The sequence below is a fragment of the Pyrus communis genome, chromosome 17 (assembly GCF_041283825.1).
Source record: "Pyrus communis isolate YQ-2024b chromosome 17, ASM4128382v1, whole genome shotgun sequence".
NCBI lineage: Eukaryota > Viridiplantae > Streptophyta > Magnoliopsida > Rosales > Rosaceae > Pyrus > Pyrus communis.
This window is the reverse complement of record NC_142581.1, coordinates 27,927,494-27,951,992: the sequence shown is the minus strand read 5'-3', so window position 1 is coordinate 27,951,992 and position 24,499 is coordinate 27,927,494. Positions and strand designations below refer to the sequence as shown.

At 36.8% G+C, this 24,499-nt stretch overlaps 1 protein-coding gene and 1 pseudogene across 1 annotated transcript; both read right to left on the bottom strand.

The window, feature by feature from the left end:
* Positions 1 to 6,247: 6,247 nt before the first annotated feature.
* On the bottom strand, positions 6,248 to 8,370 carry LOC137707679 (2-methylpropanoate--CoA ligase CCL4 pseudogene; annotated as a pseudogene).
* A 13,943-nt stretch (positions 8,371 to 22,313) lies between these two features.
* On the bottom strand, positions 22,314 to 24,276 carry LOC137707510 (2-methylpropanoate--CoA ligase CCL4-like). The gene has a single exon (XM_068446392.2). The coding sequence runs from the start codon at positions 24,097 to 24,099 to the stop codon at positions 22,441 to 22,443; it is 1,659 nt and encodes a 552-aa protein (XP_068302493.2). The 5' UTR covers positions 24,100 to 24,276; the 3' UTR covers positions 22,314 to 22,440.
* Positions 24,277 to 24,499: the final 223 nt, after the last annotated feature.

The window sequence follows — 24,499 nt, the reverse complement described above, 5'->3', positions numbered from 1 at the left end:
AGTCACATATCTATTGAAGAGGTAGTATAAATATGGTAAGAGTAACATTCCTCTTATTAATTAAAGTTTGACGTTTTAATCCATTAAATTAAAGAACTAAAAATGATACGTTTACCATATATTTGTATCATCATTACAACATAAATGAAACTCACATGTGTTGGTGTGCCCTTTTATACCACCTCTCCAATAAAAATAGGATCTATTTGGAGTTGTAAAAATTATTATCACTATATAAATTTCTTAAATTCTATTAAATTAATAAAAGCCCAGTTTACATTTTTAGGTAGGGGTGGGCACGGTGCGGTTCGGTACGGTTCCACCCCTAAATTGGAACCGAAACCGAAATATATTAACGGTTCGATTTGGTACGGTTCCACTTAAATTTATTACTAGAACATTACGGTTCGGTCTACACCGGTTCCGATTCGGTTCTTGCCGGTTTACGGTTCCTAATAATAAATTATTTGAACACCAAATCATTATGCATTCAAATACATCTTCTAAAACTGATTACATAAAGTTGCATGCAACACATTTTTTAATGCAAATGTCTTTGTTAGTGGCACCAAGTCAACAAAAAGAGACAACTAAAGTACATATGCACTAGTCAATCAGTCAACAAACAAAAAAATGATGAAGCAAATTGCAGGTTTTCAAACTTCAGAGAGCAAGCAAGAAGCAGCAGCTCCTGTACACAATTTTTCAACCTATTTTTCAACCTATTTTTCAACCTATTATACCATGACATGTGTGTGTATATATAATTTATTTATTTATTATTAATAAAACGGTTCGGTTCGGTTCGGCCGGTTCTTGGTCATTCGAAACCGGAACCGGAACCGGTTTGAACGGTTCGGTTCGGTTTTTCACTCAAAGTTGACTTTTCCGGTCAACACGGTTTTTTTCGGTTTTTTTTCTTGCGGTTTTGCGGTTTGGCGGTTTTTATGCCCACCCTTATTTTTAGGTAGTTATATGAAGCTAATTTTGGGTATACTATTTTAGATCCTATGTTTTGATTGGAAGATCGATCAATATAAAAGTATATCACTTAAAATTTGAGAAAGTATTTAAAAATATATAATGAAAATAGCTTCAAATTTTTGTATTTTAATAAAAAAATCACGTACTAACTTTATTTAATGATAAAGATAAAAGAATAATTAAAAAAAAAAATCCATCTTGCACTGGCCCGCGTACCCACCCCCCACCCCCACCCCCTCCTCCTCCTCTCACACTCCACTTTTTTCTCCCACCTTTTTCTCCCATTGTTAGCTACCCATCGTCAGCTACATTAATAGATTTATTTATTTTTTTTTTTTTTTGCTTAAAATAAGAAAAATACTTCAAATTGAATTACATTCTCTAGTTTTATTTTTGTGGTGTTGTTTCCCAATAGTAGTTATGATGACGAGAAACATTTCAATGTGCCCGGGTGGTACACTCTATATAAGTTATGAGATTCGAGTGTTAAAAAATTAATAACATAAAAACTAAAAATTTTCACCACTTACATAATAACACATGATATATCATTTGTGTTACGGGCACAAGGGAAAATTTCTCCAAGATGACACCTAAGCTCTAGTTTTATTTTTGTGGTGTTGTTTCCCAATAGTAGTTATGATGACGAGAAACATTTCAATGTGCCCGGGTGGTACACTATATAAGTTATGAGATTCGAGTGTTAAAAAATTAATAACATAAAAACTAAAAATTTTCACCACTTACATAATAACACATGATATATCATTTGTGTTACGGGCACAAGGAAAAATTTCTCCAAGATGACACCTAAGCTCAAGAAATTGGATGGAGAGCTACATTTATTATTGTACGTATGTAAAAAAATGTGACGAAATTTTAATTTGGTAATACAACTTTTTAAATATAATTACTGAGAACATAATCTTCTCAAGGTTTTGATCTAAATAATCACTTATGGGTTCACAGTTTTCGGCGCAAATGGGTGCTTTTACATGACCAAAAAGGGTCTAAGTTTAAAACCTTATGAAACTGAATCAAGAATTAATCACTATTTATAAAACTTCACCAATAAGTAGACACTATTCATGAAACTAAACTAATAAGTAAACACTAATTATGAAATTGGACCAGTAAGTAGACATTATTTATGAAACGAAAACAAAAATTAGGCATTATTTCCAAAACTAAACTAATAGGTGGAAACTATTTATGAAACTAGATTATACACTATTTGTGAAACTGGAGTAAGAACTAGACAATATTTATGAAACATAACCAAGAATTATGCACTATTTATGAAAGTGAACCAATAACTAGATACTATTTATGAAACCAGACCAAGAAATAGACACTATTTATAAAATAGTACCAATTACAATACATTATTTATGAAATTGGATCCAATAACTAGGCAATATTTTATGAAACATGAACAAGAACTAGACACTATTTATGAAAGTGAACAAAAAAACTAGGCTCCATTTATGAATTTGGACCAATAAATCCATTCATTTTCATAAATAGTGCAGTTTTGTAAATAATATTCAGTTTCATAAATAGTATTAAGTTTCATAAACAGTGTCTCGTCAGGTTTTTTTTTTTTTTTTTTTTTTTTTTTTAATTGTATCATTTTCATTAAAATTTAATTTGTTTTGTCCTTTTTATTAAAATTTAAGGAGTTTTCATTAAAATTTAATTCTTTTTCATTAAATAAGTTATAAGATCATTTTTTGTTAAAATAAACTTAGCCGAAACCCATTTTCATACAACTTTCCTTTTTTAACTCCTTAAAGATTTGAGATTGGATAGTGACTGCAAATAAGAAATATACTTCAAATGAAATAGTCATGACTGTCATGCTTGACCACGACTAAGCAAGCCAAAATCTAATCGAAGTGATCGCCGCTCACCAAGGAGAGTACTAAACACGCCGTCTATATATTATTATATAAGTAGATAAATATTTTATAAAAAAAAAAACTTATATCTACATATAACATACTACCTTGTATTATTTTTCAAAAAATTCACAATCGATGCCGGGTCAAGGAATATTTTTCTTTTTCCAATCAAGATGGCGACCAATTCAAACTTAAATTATATATAAATTTATTTGAGAATAAGATTCAACTTTAAAACCTATAAAATTATAAGATTACAGTCACATATGACAAACCACAAGGTATACGACAATTTCTGTCACCAACACTACTTGCATGTAATTTTGCTAATATCATAAGCATATAGTCCAACGATGTCCGGCAACGTCACGTAGTTCATCAAGCCATACACCTGCACAATAAATTAACCGCCGAAATTTACAATCTTTTGAATTATCATAAAATCTTTGCAAATTTTAGTCAATGTTGTTCAACATATGCAAAACTCGGCCGACAATTGCAATTTTTTTACTCTCCTCTCTTTTTTCTCTTTGTTGTGTAGTTTCTCTTACATCCTATTCGTCGTCAGCGACGCCGGCGGCGGCGGAGGAGAAAATAAGGAAGACAGCGCAATCCCTCTGGCAATCTCCCTCAGCAAAAACTTCTGAATCTTTCCGGTGGAAGTCTTGGGAAGCTCGTCCTTAAACACCACCGTTTTGGGCACCATGAAGTGGGGCAGCTTCTTCCGGCAAAACTCCAGGATCTCCTTCTCAGTCGGCTTTGGAGTGACGTCACTCTTCAAGCTCACGAACGCGCACGGCGTCTCCCCCCAAAACTCGTCGGGCCTTGCCACGACCGCCGCCTCGTTGACAGCTGGGTTCGCTTATAGCACTGACTCGACCTCCACGCTGCTCATGTTCTCACCCCCGCTTATATAATAAGATCCTTGGATGATTGGATCTGTCCTTGATTTCCAAATAACAGGCAGTCTTCAACTACCTACGAATCCGATATGTCATCTTCAATGTTCTCTTCTGGTCCTTACTCTGGTCTAAGTGCCTTTGATAATGACAACGTCTCTCGAGCAGCGGTGTTCTCTGAGGATCTCACGAAGGACGATGATTACTTTCCGGTATAGCAACTTAGGAGCAGTCCCCTGTTGATGATTTGAGTATGGGTTAGGTGTTTTAATTGTGATTTTTGTCGAGGGGAAAAGGCAAGTTGTGTTTTTATAGTCCCTTGTGTGGGGGAACCGTCGTTCAAAATTCCTTTAGGCAGCGGCTCCCAGCACGGTGGATGAAATTTTGTATATTCCTTGTAAGCTTGTCTCATAAAATTGGGTTCAAAGAGTTTGTGTTTATTTTATTTTCTCGAGAAATTTTTTATTGTGACGAGAACACAAGTGGTACATCACGTATTTTTATGTAAGTGATGGAAAATTTTACTTTTTAAGTTATTAACTTTTTAACACACATATCCCACCAGTTATATAGTGACACGTGGTATACCACCTCGTGTGCCGGTTACACTGAAGAATTTCTCTATTTCCTCGTCTTTCAAATCCAGGTTCTCTCAGAGAAAAATTTCCACGATCCGGGCTTATTAGCTAACATGGAGTTCCACCAACCTTGAATTGACACCTATACACAGTTTAACAACAACCCACTGTTTAAAGATAAATAAAAATATATATATATATAGGGGTTTGGACCCACTCCTTCCTATCTCCCTTCCTCGGGAAACTGAAAGGCTTTTTATGAATCCAATGGCCAACCTTCTCTCTTCCTCAGCGGCCAGCCTTCTCTCTTGCTCTCCCTTCGCCGTCTCCATGCACATCGACAACCAAGCAATCTCTGATGAAACCATCCAAGATTTTTGCATTTACATTATTTAAAATTATAACTCAACAATTAATTTCAAAATTATGCCTTCTGTTTTAAAATCATATTTCAGTTGGGAAAAACTATAGAAGATGAAGATGGTCTCAAATTCATATTTTAGTTGGGTGATAAAGACTGGAGTTTTGTGTGGGTGTTCATAGTGGTGGGCTTGATGTGGTTGTTGGGTGGAGGGCATCAACATCGAGTGGGTGATCTTGGTGGTGGCAATAGTGGACGTTCGAATGCAGGTGGTGGTGACGCTTTGGTTAGAGATTGCTTGGTTGTGCATAGAGATGGCGATGGAGAGGGAAGAGAGAAGGCCACTGCTGTAGTGATGAAAATGCCTTTTTCTGAAGAAGGGAAAGAGGAAGAAGAAACTAGTGGGGCCCAAACCCCAATATGTTTTATTTTTAATTCTTAAACGGCGTGTTTTGTAAAAAATATTTACAGGTGTCAAGTCATTATGGGTAGAATTCAAGTCAGCTAATGAGCCTGAACAGTGAAAAAATTTCTCGTTCTCTCATGCACTCGTTCAAAACTACCCCTATGTGGCAACGCCTCTCACACGGTCTTATTACTATTATTAATTAAAAAATGCAACTCTTATCATATTCTCTATATCGCATTTATACCACTTTTCTAATAAAGGTATGGTGGACTAACACATATGGGTCATATATCTATTAGGGAGGTGGTACGGTTGTGGTATGAAAAATATGTAAGAGTATCATTTTTATAGAAATGAGACCCATATTAGAGAGGTAGTACAAATGTAATATAGAAAATGTGGTAGTTGTATCATTCTTGTTATTAATTGAAGTTTGACGTTTTAATCCACTAAATTAAAAACTAAAAATGTTACTCTTACCACATATTTGTATCATTTTTTAAATAGAAATGAGACCCACATGTATTGGTGTGCCTTACCTATATTAGAGAGATGTACATGTATGTTCTAAATGTAGCATTACTCTTAAAAGAACAAAAATGCTACTCTTACCGAACATTAATATCATCTCTTTAATAGAAATGAAACCCATTGGAGTTTTAAAAATTGTTATCACTATATAAATTCCTTAAATCCTATTAAATTAATAAAAACTTTGCATGACGAATGCGCCAGTTTTGAGTAGTCTATTTTAAATCCTACGTTTCGGTTGGAAGATCGATCAATATATATATATACAAAAATTGAGAAAGTATTTTTATATCTCGTTAAAGAATTGAGATTGGAGAGTGATTGCAAATAAGAAATATACTTCAATTGAAATAGTCATGACTACTCAATTGGCTTGACCACGACTATATAGACCAAGCAAGCCAAAGTCTAATCAAAGTGATCGCCGGTCACTAAGTAGAGTACGAAACATGTGATCTTACGTCATATTTTATTATACGAAATGAGAAATTTTGAAAAACAATGTTTTATCTATTTATAACTACATATGACGCATTACACCGTATTATCTTTTAAAAATTTCACAATCGATGCCGGGTCAAGGAACATTTTTCTTTCTCCAATCAAGATGGTGAACAATATCAAACTTGAATTTTATATAAGTTTATTTGAGAATAAGATTCAACTTTAAAACCTATAAAATTATAAGATTACAGTCGCATATGACAAACCGCAAGTTATACGACAATTTCTGTCACCAACACTACTTGCATGTAATTTTGCTAATATCATAAGCATATAGTCCAACGTTGTCCGGCAACATCACGTAGTTCATCAAGCCATACACCTGCACAATAAATTAACCGCCGAAATTTAGAATCTTTTGAATTATCATAAAATCTTTGCAAATTTTAGTCAACGTTATTCAACATATGCAAAACTCGGCCGACTTGCAATTTTTTTACTCTCCCCTCTCTTTTTTCTCTTTGTTGTGTAGTTTCTCTTACATCCTATTGGTCGTCAGCGACGCCGGCGGCGGCGGAGGAGAAGACAAGGAAGACAACGCAATCCCTCTGGCAATCTCCCTCAGCAAAAACTTCTGAATCTTTCCGGTGGAAGTCTTGGGAAGCTCGTCCTTAAACACCACCGTTTTGGGCACCATGAAGTGCGGCAGCTTCTTCCGGCAAAACTCCATGATCTCCTTCTCCGTCGGCTTTGGAGTGACGTCACTCTTCAAGCTCACGAACGCGCACGGCGTCTCCCCCCAAAACTCGTCGGGCCTCGCAACGACCGCCGCCTCGTTGACAGCTGGGTTCGCGTACAGCACTGACTCGACCTCCACGCTGCTCATGTTCTCACCCCCGCTTATGATAATGTCCTTGGATCTGTCCTTGATTTCCAAATAGCCATCGGGATGCATTACACCCACGTCACCGGTATAAAACCAGCCGTCTTTCATACAATTGGCAGTTCCCGATGGGTCCTTCAAATACCCGAGCATCACGCACCCGCCTCTCAGAACTATCTCCCCGACTCCAGACCCGTCTCGCTTCACTCCCAAACCCGAATCCGGATTCACCGCGTCCGCCTCCGTCATCCCGATCGTCATCACTCCCTGCCTCGCTTTCAGCCTCGCCTGCTCCATCGCCGGGAGTTTGTTCCACTCCGGCTTCCACGCGCAAGACAGCACGACCCCCGCTGTCTCCGTCATCCCGAAGCCGTGACCCACCACGAACCCGATCGACTCGGCCCGGAGCAAAACGCTCGAAGGAGGCGGAGCCCCACCGGTGAGAATGTTAACTGGGTTTCGGAGTGGGTCGGATCTTCTGGTGTTGACGAGCATGTTGAGGACGACAGGGGCGGCGCACATGTGGGTGACGCCGTGGGCTTCGATTAAGTCGTAGATTTTTGGGCCGTCGAATTTGCGGACGCAAATGTTGGTGCCGCCGACGGCGGCCATGGCCCAGGGGAAGCACCACCCGTTTGCGTGGAACATCGGTAGGGTCCACAGATAGACGCAATTTTTAGGCACGGACCAGTCCACCAGGGAACTCAAGGCCACGATGTAAATTGCTCTGTGGCAATGCACGACCCCCTTCGGAGAGGACGTCGTTCCGGACGTGTAGTTTAAAACGATAGGGTCCCACTCGGAAACGGGCCGGACCCACTTAAACAGTGGATCTCCCTTTCCCACTAGATTCTCGTACGTGTCTATGAAATGATCGATGATTGGGATCGACTCGTCGTCCGGATGATCAGTGATGAGAACGAGTTGTGGACGAGGGAGCTGAGGTGGGAAGAGGGAGAGGGCTTCCAGGACCAGAGAGGCAAGGAGGTGGTCGACGAAGACGAGTTTTGATTCGCTGTGGCGGAGGATGACGGAAACGGTGCGGGCATCGAGACGGGTGTTGATGTTGTTAAGGATGGCTCCCGCCATGGGGACGGCAAAGTGGACCTCGTACAAGGCGGGGGTATTGGGGCAGATTATAGAGACGACTTGAGAACGTTTGATGCCTAGGTGGGATGAGAGGGAGGAGGCCAGCTGGAGACATCGGCGGTGGGTTTGGGACCACGTGTAGGTGGTGGTGCTATAGACGACGGAGGGGCAGTCGCCATAGACGACAGCTGCCCTTTCTAGCAGGGTGAGGGGAGTGAGAGGGCAGAGATTTGCAGGATTTGGTTTAAGCTGCTCCATTTCTAGTTTAACGTAACTGACAATGAGAGAGAGAGATTGTGTGGGTGCGTGAGAGTGGTGTTGGTTATATACTTATATATATAGAGATAACGTAAGCTTGTTGGTATTGCATGGTGTTGGACAAGTGGACCGTGTTGTGATTATGTGAACTGTGAAGAATTGCGATAAAAAACACGAGAGATTTTACAAATATGTCTTTATATAAGTAGACGGATATTTGAAAAAGATTTTTTTTTTCCTTTTTTTACAAATATGTCTTAATATACTGCATACTGTTTTGTGTTCTGACGCATTGAAAAATAAAAATTGGTGTACAGTTTTAAATAGTTGAGAGTATAAGATTTGAAGCAATGTTTCATCTTCAGTGATCACCTATTCAGTTCAGTAACATCATATTAGTAAAAGGAGAAAAAAAATATTGAATTAACGTGAGAAGAAATTATTGGAGCCTTTACGACGCAGAGATGCAAATTTGAGATATAAGTTTATTTATAAATCATTTTACAATTTTAAAAGATGCAAAAGTAAATTTGTAAGTAAGAGGTCTAATGATATTCATGTGAAAGGTTTTAAACTCGATTCTTGCCAAATAAATTTGCCATTATGAGATTAAATCCACCACTCCACCTCTTACTGTAAACAATATCGTTTGTTCAAAAAAAAAAAAAAAAATTATAATCGGAGAGATGTAAATTTGAAATCTCATTTATTTTTTGGGGTATACTATCCACACACCCTATTTTACTTCTTAAACATCTCTTGTTAATTTTCATCTGTTGATATTCTTTAATTCATTCGATCCGACAGTCGAAAATTAATAGGGTGTGTGAAAAGTAAAATGAGGTGTGTGAATATCACACCCTTTATGACTTATGTCTTTATTTTATATATATTTATAGCTCTTCCGTTATAATTTTTCAACCAACAAAAAAAATATAAAATGTATATTGCAAAGTATTTTGTATTATTCATTGAAGATGCTCTTATTTGCAGTTGACGAATACAATGATGACTATTTTCGAGTTTCAGAAAGCACTCTTGTAATAGTTTTGATAGTCTTTTTCATCCAAAGTATACGCTTGAAATCAATAGTCTATCATTCATTATTTATATAGAAAAATACATAGCCAACAAATCAATACGATCCAACTTAATGCCCTGTAGGCCATTTCCCCGTTATATCAGAAGCCCACGTACTCTTAAACCCCTCCCCCTCCCAACACAACAAGATCATTTTCGGATTTTTTTGTGAGGATTCTGAAAATTCGTATATAATGTCCATTTATCGTACATTATGCGGTTAGTTTTTATCAAGTATTGTGTGTATTTAATTTTAAATAAAAATTTTTAAAATAATTTCTGACCGCATGATGTACGATGAACAGACATGATTCACGAATCTTCGAAACCTACACAAAAAGGATTCGGATTCCTCCCCCTCTTATCTGCCATTAGCAAATGATTCCTGTTATCTGAGAAGATACAATCTAGAAAGCATATTCCTGCGATGTATACAACCGCAGCCTGTACGAATCTTCAATGTACTCTACTCTGTACAAGCAAAAAAGCCCGCGCAATGCGGCAGGTTTTTAAACTTTAGTAAATGTGTGGAACTTGTAAAAAATTATTTACCTTCATATAAAATTCTATTTACATCCCTATATATATATATATATATTTTTTTTTTTTTTGGTGAACTCCCTATGTTCTATAAAGAACAAATGATACGTAAAAATTATCTTATTAATATCCACGTAGTTATAATACACATAAAATATTTTGTTTTCTATGTCTCAACTTTTCACATTGTTATTCAGTACTTCACACTCGTCTTTCTTCTTGCTATCAAAGAGACGTTTTTCTTGTACCATGCATAGAATTGATCATTGATTGGGTTACAATCTCAACTTGAGAAAAGCATTCTATAATCTGAAAAAACATAGTTAAGAGAAGAAAGAAGCTCATTACTTTGCTTCCACAAATCTCACATCTCCTCACAAGATTTTGAGTGAATTGAATCAAAATTTTATATAGAATCTCTACAAATAAATTAAACTCTATAAACACTGAATTAAAATTTGAATGATAAGAGAAATTCAAAAACAGAGAATTCAGCGACCCATCATCAGCGACGATCCACGAGCACGAGGTTGAGGAAGGGTTTGAGTTCCTCCGGCGACGATCCACGACAGCGTCGCTCCAGAACTCGACCCATCTCGGATTCTTGTCTTTGTCATTTCATCATTTGGATTTTTGTTCTCCTTTACAAAATTCTTGGATTTTCTTTTACCATTTTACTGAATGGGGTTTTGGGGTTTGGGTTTGATCAGTTTCATATATTGATTGCTATACATACATCTGCTGCATAAGGAGAGGGAGAGAGACGATAGAGATATAACGTCGGTCTGAACGGGAGGTTTGTCGACTAGCCAAACAAGCCAAACTCGGTAACCCGTTGGCGGTGGGTGTCCTCTGAATTGGCGGTCACGTGACTAAAACACGTGGAGTGGTAACTTCCCTTTGTACACCGGTACCTCCCTCCCTCTTCACTAACCCGCATTGTATTATTGTTAATACTAGCTTTTTTTGCATGCGCGCTCTGTTAGACGAAGTCAGCGTGTAGATATTTCATCACAATTTGAGGAGTTTGACTCAGTTCAAACTCCTTAACCTTTCAGCCATTCCTAGTTTGTAGGACTTGTTCTTTTTTTTTTTTTTTTTTTTTTTTTTTTTTTTTTTTTTAATCTCTGTTGTAAGCTAAAGCTGCTCATAAAATCTTCTTGGTTTCTGTTTGTAATTTGATTTTCAAAAGTTCCATGTATCTAGGCTTTTCAAAACCAAGCTGTAATCGTGAAAGTACTATAAATACATGCATCCTATTATTGATTGGGTATACAATGAAGTGAAACACCAAGTTAGGAAGTTTTACATGGTATCAGAGCCCTACTATCTAACGACAACAATCCTTGTTTTTTTTTTTTTTTTTTTTTTTGGCTCTGATGCTTAAATGGCTGGAAACAATGTTAACTCTTCATCCTCCAATACTACCCCCTCCCAATAATTCGTTCCACATTCTCCATTGTTGTCAACATTAAACTTGACAGGACCTACTACCCACTGTGGTTGGCCCAAATTCTTCCAATTCTCAAGAGTAGAGATCCGATGGGCCATGTCGATGGTACCTTGGTGTCTCATCCAAAGAACCTTCCTGGTAACAACCGTGAATCTTGCGTACACTGCTTGGGTCCAACATGATCAAATGATCCTCAGTTGGATAAATGGATCCTTGACTGCTTCTGTATTGTCTGTTGTGGCAAGCAAAAGGACTGCTCAAGCCACCTGGGAAACTCTCAAGCAAAGGTACGCTTTTACTTCACAAAATAGAATTTTGTTTTTGAGAAACAAATTGCTGCAGACAAAGAAATGTGATCTTACCATGACGGATTACCTGGATCACATTAATGCGATTGCTAACAAACTCACCCTAGCTAGGCAACCAATGAGTGATGATGAACTGGTGTATATTGTGTTGAATAATCTGGACCTGCCTTCGAAATGACCGTCAGTGATTCTCAAGCTTGTGATTCACCAATCACTTACCCAACTCTTGAGGCGCTACTGTTAACCACTGAGCGTAGAATGGCTGAGCACACTACTCCTTTGGTGGAATACGCGCTTGTCAATGCATTTGTTACTTCTCGAGGTTGAGGTGGTGGCCGCACTCAAGGGACTGGAAAAGGTGCTCTCCATCTTATTGTGGACTTCCTTTCAACCAACGTGGAAACAATCCTCGTAACAGCATCAACCCTCACAGTATGCCATGTAATGGAAAGAGGGTTAGTTCCAATGAAGAGAGAATTGTTTGCCAAATTTGTGGCAAACCAAGTCATCCAGCCCTTGATTGTTATCAAAGAATGACTATTGCCTTTGAAGGAAGAATTCTAGCCAAAAGACTCACAACAATGTCGTATTCTCCTATCACTCTCAACAAACAACAGAATGGTACTTGGTTATTAAATACAATTGCCAATGCTCACATCATTCCTAAAATTCAAAACTTGGTCAATCCTAAAAAGTACAATGGTAATGACACTATTGGAGGTGTAGGTAATGACTATGGCATCTCTATCTCTCATTCTGGTTTGAATCAACTACATACTAAAGATTGCTCATTTGACTTGCACAACTGCCTCACAAAACATTATATATGCCCATAGGTTTACTTTAGATAACCATTGTTATCTACTAATTTTTCCATATTTTTTTCTTCTTAAGGACCTCAAGACCCGAAAGATGCTTTTTCAAGGGAGATGTGAGAATGGGTTATACCCATTTCCAAGTGGCAGTGGACAGACAACTCAAGTATCCAATTTCAGCCTTTGTAGGGATTTGGTGTTTAGTGAAAAAATGGCATTCTCGGCTTGGTCACCCTACCAATTCAATAATTAAGTTTTTAATTTCAAATAAATTGGTACCCATTCATGGTACCTCGGATGTAAGCTTTTGCGAGTCATGTCCCTTAGGAAAGAGTACTAAATTACCTTTCAAGGTGTCTGAGTCAGTTTCTCAGTTTCCTTTGCAACTTTTGCATTTTGATGTGTGGTGTTCTCCAATTATTTATAACGAAGGCTTTCATTATTATGTGTTGCTTGTGGATGATTTTTCTCGATACTCTTGGATTTTTCCATGAAAATCAATAGTGAAGTATTTGAAATCTTTGTAAAATTTAAGGCCAATGTTGAAAATATGTTTAATTTGCAAATTAAAACCCTTCAGTGTGATGAAGGTGGAGAATATAAAAGCCATGCATTCCAAAACTTTCTCACTGTCAATCTAAGTACGCATTAGATTTACTATCTCGTACCAAGTTTACTGAAGCAAAGCCAATTTCTACCTCAGTTCCCTCTAGACAAAAACTTAGTGTGTATGTGGGAGAACCATATGACAAATAGTGCATTGTAGTGTTGTTGGTGCACTACAATGCCTCACAATTTCTCGCACATATTTGTCATATGTTGTTAATCAAGTGTGCCAGTTTATGCATGCTCCCAAAAATACTCACTGGATGGCAGCAAAATGGATCCTACGTTACTTGAAGGCCACGCATAATCATGGTCCTTTGTATAAACCAGGTATTGCACAATTTAGTGCCTTTTTTTATGCGGATTATGCAAGGGATCCTGATACTCGTCATTCCGCTAGTGGTTTTTGTATTTATTTGGGTTCAAATCTTGTGTCTTGGAGTTCAAAGAAGTAGAAAACAGTTTCTTGGTCTAGTGCTGAAGCCGAACAGGCAATTGGCGTACATTGCCACTGAGTTATCATGACTCCGGTCCTTATTCAAGGATCTGCATTAACATCTTGTTCGTCCTCAAATTTGGTGTGATAATTGTTGAAAGAAGTGTTCGTCCTCAAATTTGGTGTGATAATTGTTAAAAGAAGTCATCAGTGGTCAAGGTTCTAGTTGCATATGCAACATCAGTTTCAAGGTACAAGTTGCATTGCAACTTCATCTACTCACATGTGAGTTGCAGCTGCCACTGTGAATTCACGTGTCATTTGGTGAATGAGATAAAGCTGCATCTGCAACTCCATACCTCTCATACTGTGTTGCAGCTATTCCATGCATCTTTCTCCATAGTTTTGGTTTTCATATTTTACCTAGAAACTTGTATCTAGTTTAGTTGGTTTAACTAGTGGCCCATCTCAGTGGCTTGCAGCTGTCTTTTGTCTATAGCTGTTAGTCTTGCTCGGTCTCTATATAGAGCCCTCTCTTGTAATTGTTACTGATGAATGAGTACAAACGATCACTTTGAACTAGAAATCAACAATAATGTATCTTCAATAGCTCTAGCTTCTAATCCAGTATTTCATTCACGAACCAAACACTTGGAAGTTGATTATCACTATGTCAGGGATAAGGTGGTTCATAGTGAATTATATTTGTCCATACGACCAGCTTGCTGATTTGTTTAACAAGGGGCTATCTTTGTCTCAGTTCAAGTTACGCATGTCCAAGCTTCCAGTTGTTCCCAAACCTGTCAGCATATGGGGGGCGGTTAGATGAAGTCAGCGTGCATATATTTCACCACAATTTGAGGAACTCAATTCAAACTCCTTGTCCTTTCAGCCATTCCTAGTTTATAGGACTTGTTTTTTTTTTTTTTTTAATCTCTATTGCAAGCTAAAGCTACGCATATAATCTTATTGGTTTCTATTTGTAATACCAATTTGATTTTCAAAAGTTTCTTGTATCTAAGGTTTCCAAACCCAAGCTATAATCGTGAAAGTATTATAAATACATGCATCCCATTATTGATTGGGTATGCAATGGAAGTGAAACATTGAGTTAGTAAGTTTTACATGCCCATGCGTATGCAAAAGAGTTGTGCGCTAAAAGTTGGTACTAGTAGAAATGTCAATATGCAAATTTATAAAAATATCGACGGATATATCAAATATCGATACTGATATCAGTTGCTTTCGATGGAATGATGAAAATTTAAAATGAAAAAGGATTGTTAAAACATTGGTCTGGACAGAATATAAGAGTTTCTACAATATTTAACATATGTGTCAGAAATGTCAACAATATATGTTGATTTTAGCCTGAACTTGAAAGTTTTCCTGTATGAGGTGAAGTTTAGACTTTATTCCTCATTTACATATCTTTCTCAAATTCTTTTGAAAAGTGCGTAGGGAGAAATTTTAAACACTGATCGTGGCTTACACATTTTAATATATTTATTTGAGTGGATTACTTCATCCTTTTGTTCATTATTTTCTTGCTTTATGAGACAAACTAAAAACAGAAAAGAAAGGCGACCATCCTGTCACGTAATACATGCAGACATATAAACTTATAGAAGTTGAGCGAGAATATTTATGGCCTAATTAAGACATTGTTCAGGGAAAGTCCAGTGGGACAAACTCCTAAAGAAGAAAAAATGTAGGGTAAAGTACAAAAAACTACCTTAATTATTGGGGTCACGACATTTTCATACATCATCTTTTAAAATTGACAATGTCATATCGCATCTTACGAATTTGTGACAATGTCATACCTCCATCAATTTTTTTGTTAGTTTTTCTGTTAAATGCTGACGTGGCAAGAGACGGGGACCATTTTCTATTAAAAAATTATTAAAAACTTAAAAAAAAAATTAATATTTTTTAAATATTAAAATAATAAATTAAAGTAAAATTTAAAAAAAAAAAAAAAGGTAAAGTACAAAAAATACCTCAACTATTAGGGTCACGACAGTTTCATACCTCATCTTTTAAAATTAACAATGTCATACCGCATCTTATGAATTTGTGACAATATCATACCTCCGTCAATTTTTCTGTTAAGTGCTAACGTGGCTTGATTCGGGACATAACTTTTTATTAAAAAATTATTAAAAACTAAAAAATAATTATTTAATATTTTTAAAATATTAAAATAATAATAAAAAGCAGAGAGAAAAGAAAAAAAACCATCAGTTCGTCCCTCCCCTCCCCCCTCCCCCCTCCTCTCTCTTCTCCCCATCTTCATTTTCTTCCCCCCCCCCACCTGCAAACCCAAAAAAATAAAAAAAATAAAAAATTTTTGAAAACCCAACAACCCCCCTGTGGAAGAATAAGAAGGAGAAGGAGGAGGAGGAGGAAGAAGAAGAAGAGGAAAAAAAGGAGGAAGGCAAAAAAAAAATAAAAATTCCCCCCTGTCGGCGCAGAAGAAGAAAAAGGGAGAAGGAGGAAGAAGAAAAAGAGGAAGAAAAGGAGGAGGAAGAAGAAGAAGAGGAAGGAAAAATAAAAAAAAAATTTGAAAACCCATCAACACCCCTTTGCGGAAGAAGAAGGAGAAGGAGAAGGTGAAGGTGAAGGAGGAAGAAGAAGAAGAAGAGGAAAAAAAAGGAGGAAGGAAATTTTTTTTTTTTTTTTTTTAAACCATCAACTCCCATGCGGAAGAAAAAGAAGAAGAAGAAGAAGAGGAAAAAAACAAGGAAAAAAAAAATTTTGAAAACCCATCAAACCCCAAATCCACCACTTTCATCTATTCAACACATCCTCTTCCGCACCCATCCTCCACCTTCTCTGCTCACCCATCTACCCACCGACGGGATTTGGGTTGCAAGAGGGAGAAGAGCGTGGGTGTGGGGAAATTGAGTGTGGGTGTGGGAGGAAGACAAATTGGATTTTTTTTTTTTTTTGTTAGGATTTGCAGGTGGGGGAAGAAGATGAAGATGGGAAGAGGAGGGAGGAGGGGGAAGGGGAGGGATGAAATGAGGGTTTTTTTTTTTTTTTTTTTTTTTTTTTTTTTTTGCTTTTTATTATTATTTTAATATTTAAAAAATATTAAATAATTGTTTTTTGTTTTTAATAATTTTTTAATAGAAAATAGGTCCCGAATGTCAGCACTTAACAGAAAAACTAACATAAAAATTGACGGAGGTATGACATTGTCACAAATTCGTAAGATGTGGTATGACATTGTCAATTTTAAAAGATGATGTATGAAACTGTCGTGACTCCAATAGTTGTGGTAGTTTTTTGTACTTTACTTTTTTTTTTTAATTTTACTTTTATTTATTATTTTAATATTTAAAATATTTTTTTTAGTTTTTAATAATATTTTATTAATTTTTTAATAGAAAATGGTCCCCGTCTCTTGCCACGTCAGCATTTAACAGAAAAACTAACAGGAAATTTGACGGAGGTATGACATTGTCACAAATTCGTAAGATGCGGTATGACATTGTCAATTTTAAAAGATGAGGTATGAACTGTCGTGACCCCAATAATTAAGGTAGTTTTTTGTACTTTACCCATAATTTTTTTTGTTTTGTTCAAATTGAAGGTTTATGAATAAGAGTTGTATGTTTTAGTCCTACACCTTTTTCGTGGGAATTAGTATGGATATTTTTTCTTCATGAATGACCTTCAACTTAGACAACATATAAAAATTGTCATCGATTTATTCCATCAAACTGCTTTCAATATATAATAGTCATATTCAAGCTAATACTCTCTACCAAACAAGACCCCTGCGTACTAATTAAAGCCAAATCATGTATATACACACATATGTAAATCTGTTTATATGCATGTCGAGTCGGTGAGTTTTCGAGCTGTTTTGTATCTAAATTAAAATTATCTCAAAACAGCTCAACAGATTTGAAAGGCAAAAAAATATATTAATTTTCCTCATATATATATATATGTATGTATGTATGTATGTATGTATGCATACTTAATTTCCCTTTCAACATAAATGCAAATCGATTAAGAGGCTAGATTATGTGTGTAGTGCGTGTACGTATAGACGAAGACGTTTTGAATACGATCTAATAATGCATGTATGTATATGAACCAACTGTGTTTGATGTAAAATATTAACATTTGAATATTTAGAGAATTGAAAGCTTAACTACTATTAATACACGTGTTTGATTGATGTTATCGAATGAAAACATTACTTGAAGTCGGTGATATTTAAGTTTTTAACGGCATGTGATGATATATAGGTAATGCTAGAGAGATAAAATTTGTATATAATATTTTGTAAACTATATAACATTTAAGTTGATGATTAGATATTATTTAAGCATTGATAAACATGCTTATTCTTATTAGCGACATATCATTTTGTTTACAAATTTTATTTACATATTTAATATCACTATCATTACTCTACGTGTATATTCACTTTTCACAGCACGCGCCTGGAATCCGCAAATATTGCTTTCCTTTGCCAAACTAATCGATGAAGTTGTAACTTTTGTTTATCTTTAATGACATGCATGGCCCATGAGTCCTCTCACTCCCTACTTCAAATATTTCATTCGCGTCTTTTGAAGATTACTTGAATCTGTAAAACTGTATGGCTGTATTTCTGTGACGAACTGTATGGCTACACACACACACACAAGTCCTTTATGCAAAAGAATTTCCTTTTTTTTTCAAAAAATAAGGATTAAGTACGGGACTCACTCCATTTCGAATTTTAACGATTCGAACCGTCTATTTTGTAAGTTTCGTTTTATAAATCATCCTTACAAAAATTCAATTCAATCTGAAATCATTTGCCTATTTAATTATCAAGATAAAATTTTATTGTTTCTTATATAATAAAGTATTCGTTAATTTATTTGAACTCAATTAGATGTCTTAAACATTTTCAATTTGGCTAATACTTTATAAGGATGATCTATGAGGTGCAACTTGAAAAATATACGGTTCAAATCGTTAAAGTTTGATGTGGTATGAACTCTACAACTAATCTTCATTTTTATAAATAAAATAAAAAATAGAGATCCCTTCCCTTAAAAGTTTTCCTACATATATATATATATATATATATAGACACTTGTGTGATGGACTTTCTAAGTTGTAAAGAATTGAGACCAAGTTAGTAAGAAAAGAATTATAAAATGTCAGATACAGAGGATTAAAAAAGCAATTTATGATCATTATAAAAGCATGTGAGACTCATTTACAAATGACTACTTGCAAGCACTGGATTTGCATTTCTAGTCGTCTTATCACATTTTGTTGTTTGTTTGTTTGTTTATTTTTTTTTATTTTTTACTAAATTGGCCTCAACGACTCACGAAGATTTGAAAGTCTCCCATCCAAACATGGTTTAAATATTGGGTAAAGTATAAAAAACTATCTCAATTATTGGGGTCATGACATTTTCATACTTCATTTTTTTAAAATTGACAATGTCATACCGCTTCTTACGAATTTGTGATAATGTCATACCTCCGTCAATTTTTCTGTTAGTTTTTCTGTTAAATGCTGACGTGGCAAGAGACGGGGACCACTTTCTATTAACAAATTATTAAAAACTAAAAAAAAAAAAAAAAAAAAAAGGTAAAGTACAAAAAACTACCTCAACTATTAGGGTCACGACAGTTTCATACCTCATCTTTTAAAATTGACAATGTCATACCGTATCTTACGAATTTGTAACAATGTCATACCTCTGTCAATTTTTCTGTTCAGTGCTGACGTGGCTTGATTCGGGACATACTTTCTATTAAAAAATTATTAAAAACTAAAAAACAATTATTTAATATTTTTTAAAATATTAAAATAATAATAAAAAGCAGAGGAAAAAAAAAACCATCAGTTCGTCCCTCCCCTCCCCCTCTCCCCTCCCCCTCTCCCTCCCCCCTCCTCTCTCTTCTCCCCATCTTCATTTTCTTCCCCCGACCTGCAAACCCAAAAAAATAAAAAATAAATAAAAAAATTTTGAAAACCCAACAACCCCCCTGTGGAAGAACAAGAAGGAGAAGGAGGAGGAGGAGGAAGAAGAAGAAGAGGAAAAAAAGGAGGAAGGCAAAAAAAAAAAAAAAAATTCCCCCCCCTGTCGGCACGGAAGAAGAAGAAGGGAGAAGGAGAAGGAGGAAGAAGAAGAAGAGGAAGAAAAGGAGGAGGAAGAAGAAGAAGAAGAGGAAGAAAAAATAAAAAAAAAAATTGAAAACCCATCAACACCCCCTTGCGGAAGAAGAAGAAGGAGAAGGAGAAGGTGAAGGAGGAAGAAGAAGAAGAAGAGGAAAAAAAGGAGGAAGGAATTATTTTTTATTTTATTTTTTTAAACCATCAACTCTCATGCGGAAGAAGAAGAAGAAGAAGAAGAAGAGGAAAAAAAACAAGGAAAAATTTTTTTTTTTGAAAACCCATCAAACCCCAAATCCATCACTTTCATCCATTCTCCACATCCTCTTCCGCACTCATCCTCCATCTTCTCTGCTCACCCATCTTCCTGCCGACGGGATTTGGATTTTTTTTTTTTTTTTTTTTTTTGGGTCGCAAGAGGGAGAAGGGTGTGGGTGTGGGTGTGGGAGGAAGACAAATTGGATTTTTTTTTTTTTTTTTTTTTTTTTTGTTGGGATTTGCAGGTGGGGGAAGAAGATGAAGATGGGGAGAGGAGGGAGGAGGGGGGAGGGGAGGGATGAAATGACGGGTTTTTTTTTTTTTTTTTTTTTTTTTCTGCTTTTTATTATTATTTTAATATTTAAAAAATAGTAAATAATTGTTTTTTGTCTTTAATAATTTTTTAATAGAAAATAGGTCCCGAATCAAGCCACGTCAGCACTTAACAGAAAAACTAACATAAAAATTGACGGAGGTATGACATTGTCACAAATTCGTAAGATGCGGTATGACATTGTTAATTTTAAAAGATGATGTATGAAATTGTCGTGACTCCAATAGTTGAGGTAATTTTTTGTACTTTACCTTTTTTTTTTTAAATTTTACTTTTATTTATTATTTTAATATTTAAAATATATTAAATATTTTTTTTTAGTTTTTAATAATATTTTATTAATTTTTTAATAGAAAGTGGTACCCGTCTCTTACCACGTCAGCATTTAACAGAAAAACTAACAAAAAAAATTGACGGAGGTATGACATTGTCACAAATTCGTAAGATGCGGTATGACATTGTTAATTTTAAAAGATGAGGTATGAAACTGTCGTGACCCCAATAATTGAGGTATTTTTTTGTACTTTACCCAAAAATGTATGTTAACAGTTAGAACAATATGTTTAAGTAGAGACGTTAACACTTAGAACAATATATTTTAGAGACGCAATTCTAAACTTATATCGTAAGAGTTAATATATTGCATCCTTTTGCCCCTTCTATAAAAAAAAAAGAAAAAAAAGAATAAAAAAAAAAAAAAAAGTGTTTGAAATTTGTGGAAATCAAATTTTCTGCATCCAAAATGAGTGTGACCTCTTTGTGACTTCAATGATTATTTGACACGTATGAAAGTTTATAACAGTAAAATTAAGAAAATTTAAATTTATAAACACGTGTCAACCAATACTTGAGACACAAATAAACCACTCATTTTAGATACAGAAGATTTGATCACCGAAAGAAGCCCTTATGGCTTAATATTATCGACAAAACGACCCAAAGCAACAGGAAAACTCTAAAGATTATTTAAAATTCCAGATTAAGGAGACTGAAATGCTATTTATTCCGAAATGGTCGTTTTTGAAAAGTGCGTAGGGAGAACGATGATGAAGTGGGGTGAGAGACGAATTGCAAATCTGGGTATCTGCCAATAAAACTGCAAGTCTGCGCTTTGCCTTCCCCTATTTTCGCCAACTTCTCCTCAACCTAGATCTCAATACTTTTATTTTCAATTTTTAAGTTGAGAAATTTAAATTGGATGTAGAAAGAGATTACAATTATTTAATAAAATTTTCCTTTTAAGTTTTAATTAGTGTTAAAATTATCTTAGACAATTATTTAATAATCTAATCATCTATAACCAATTTAGTCTTCCTAACATTGCTCATTATCTTAACAAGTTGTCTAGTTCCTCTTTTTGTATTTGTTTTTATGATAAAATTACCCTTGTGAATTTGTTTTTATTATTTTCAGTTAGTTTTGATTCTTTTTTATTCAGAGATTTTTTAGTCCTATTAGTTTTGGTGAACATTGTAACCTCAAAGTTAGGTTCTCACTCTCTAATAATAAAATAAGTGTGTGGATAATACATCATTTAATTCATACACATCATTTTAATTTGCGATCGTTAAATCAATTGGATTAAAAAAAAATTAAATAATAAAATTTGTAAAAAGTGTGTAAGAAGTAATACAAAATGGATAGATAACACATCTATAATAAAATTATTCTCATCTCTCTTTAGCTTTTTTTTTTTTTTTTTTCTTTTTCCTTCCTAATATTATATTGAATCAGATTGGATCAGATTGGATCGCCCACTTTCTCCACTACTCCCATCTTTCGTGGGAAAACTAAAATCACTAGAATATCGCTGTTTCACGTTTTATTTTTTTATACACTGTTTGAAAATAGAGTTACGGTGACATAAACGACAAAGAATTTTTGGGTGCATAATATTTTAACTATATTATTCAAAACCACATACATAATGACGCCATGAAATGAGTAAGCTATTGGAATGGAAATGAACGCATCTTCGTAAATCAGACGCCATCGCTTTTTTCCTCTTAAGGAATTTTTTATTGTAATTGAAATATGAGTAATACAATACGAGTTTTAATCGTATTGAAAAATATTTCTCCCTGCTATGCATTAATTAATTAATTAATTAAATAATATAAAAATTACATTCGACTCGGCCTCGACGAACCCAAACCCTTCGCCATCTCTCTCAGCACAAACTTCTGAATCTTCCCGGTCGATGTCTTGGGAAGCTCGTCCGTAAACACCACCGTTTTTGGCACCATGTATTTCGGCAGCTTCTTCCTGCAATACTCCATGATCTCCTTCTCCGTCGGCTTCGGCCTCACCTCACTCTTCAAGCTCACGAATGCGCACGGCGTCTCCCCCCAAAACTCGTCCGGCCTCGCCACCACCGCCGCCTCGTTGACCGCCGGGTTCGTATACAGCACCGACTCCACCTCCACACTGCTCAGATTCTCGCCCCCGCTTATAATAACGTCCTTGGATCTGTCCTTAATTTCCAGATAGCCGTCGGGATGCATCACGCCCACGTCACCCGTGTAAAACCACCCGTCTTTCATGCACTTGGCCGTTCCCGATTGGTCTTTCAAATACCCTAGCATCACGCACCCGCCTCTCAAAACGACTTCGCCGAGCGACGTGCCGTCGCGTTTTACTCTGAGTCCCGAGTCCGGGTTTACCACGTCCATTCGGGTCAGGCCGACCGTCCTCACTCCCTGCCTCGACTTCAGCCTCGCTCTCTCAGTCGCCGGCAACAAATTCCACTTCCTCTTCCACGCGCACGACACCACCAGCCCCGCCGTTTCGGTCAGCCCATACCCGTGACTCACCACGAAACCCAGGGACTCGGTCCGGAACAGAACCGGAGCCGGCGGCGGAGCTCCGGCGGTCAGGATGTGAACCGGGTACTCGAGCTTTTCGGTTCCGGGCGGGACGTTTGTGAGCATGTTCAGCACCACCGGCGCACCGCACATGTGGGTAACTCGGTATCGTTTGATCATGGAATAGATTATTTGGGCGTCGAACTTACGGACGCAGATGTTGGTCCCACCGACGGCTGCCATTCCGTACGGGTAGCTCCACCCGTTAGCGTGGAACATCGGTAGGGTCCACAGGTACACCGGCTGTTTGGGTACACCCCAGTCGATCAGGGAATCGACGGCGATGATGAAGACCCCTCTGTGGCAGTGAACGACTCCCTTGGGAGACGATGTGGTCCCCGAAGTGTAATTCAGCGTCATCGGAACCCACTCGTCCGACGGCGAGACCCACTCGAACCCCTCGTCGCCCCTGTCCACGAGGTCGTCGTACGTGCAAAGGAAGTCATCGAGTGGTGCTGCTCGTGACGGCGCGCCGGAATCTCCGGCGATGAGGACGAGTCGAGGGGAGGGGGTGTTTGGTGGGAAGAGAGAGATGGCTTCGAGGATTAGGGATCGCAATTCGTAGTCGACGAAGACGAGTTTTGACTCGCTGTGGCGCAGGAGTACGGAGACGGTGCGGCTGTCCAGGCGGGTGTTGATGTTGTTGAGGATGGCGCCGGACATGGGCACGGCGAAGTGAAGCTCGTACATGGCTGGGATGTTTGGGGAGAGAACGGACACCACGTTGCCTGTCTTCATACCAAGGGATGATATAGAGGAAGCCACGCGGAGACATCGACGGTGGGTCTGTGTCCAAGTGTAGGTGGTGTCTCCGTATATTACGGACGGGCAGTCGCCGTAGACGGTGGCTGCTCTTTCCAGAAAGCCCAAGGGTGTTAGAGGGGATGAGTTTGCTGACGTGGGCTTCAGATCTTCCATTATTTTTCTCTGGAGTTCACAGATGGTCTGAGCTAGCTGTGTTGTTCAGTTCAATCATGGAGTGTTTTATTTAACGAGATCCTCGCCCCATCCTTCCTTCAAAAATTATTCTCAATTTTTTTTTATTTAAAATTGAATATAAATCATATTTGATAAAAATTGACCGTACAATATACAATAAATCAATAAACAGATGTAAATTGAGGATTCTCGAATTCCCTCGATGCTCTGTCTATTTAATATATCTAGACCGATCTAGATGAGGCTGACGACAAAAATATTAGCGCAAAAAAAAAAAAAAAAAAAAAAAATGCTCATGTGACTTTGATTTCGTCAAAGACATTTCACAAATAATATAGCTCTTTTGATGGATTTTTTTTTGGGGTCAAAAGCTCCTTCG

Bases quoted from the DNA above. Each gene is read 5' to 3' on its own strand.
- LOC137707510 (XM_068446392.2), bottom strand. From the start codon at position 24,099: ATGGAAGATCTGAAGCCCACGTCAGCAAACTCATCCCCTCTAACACCC.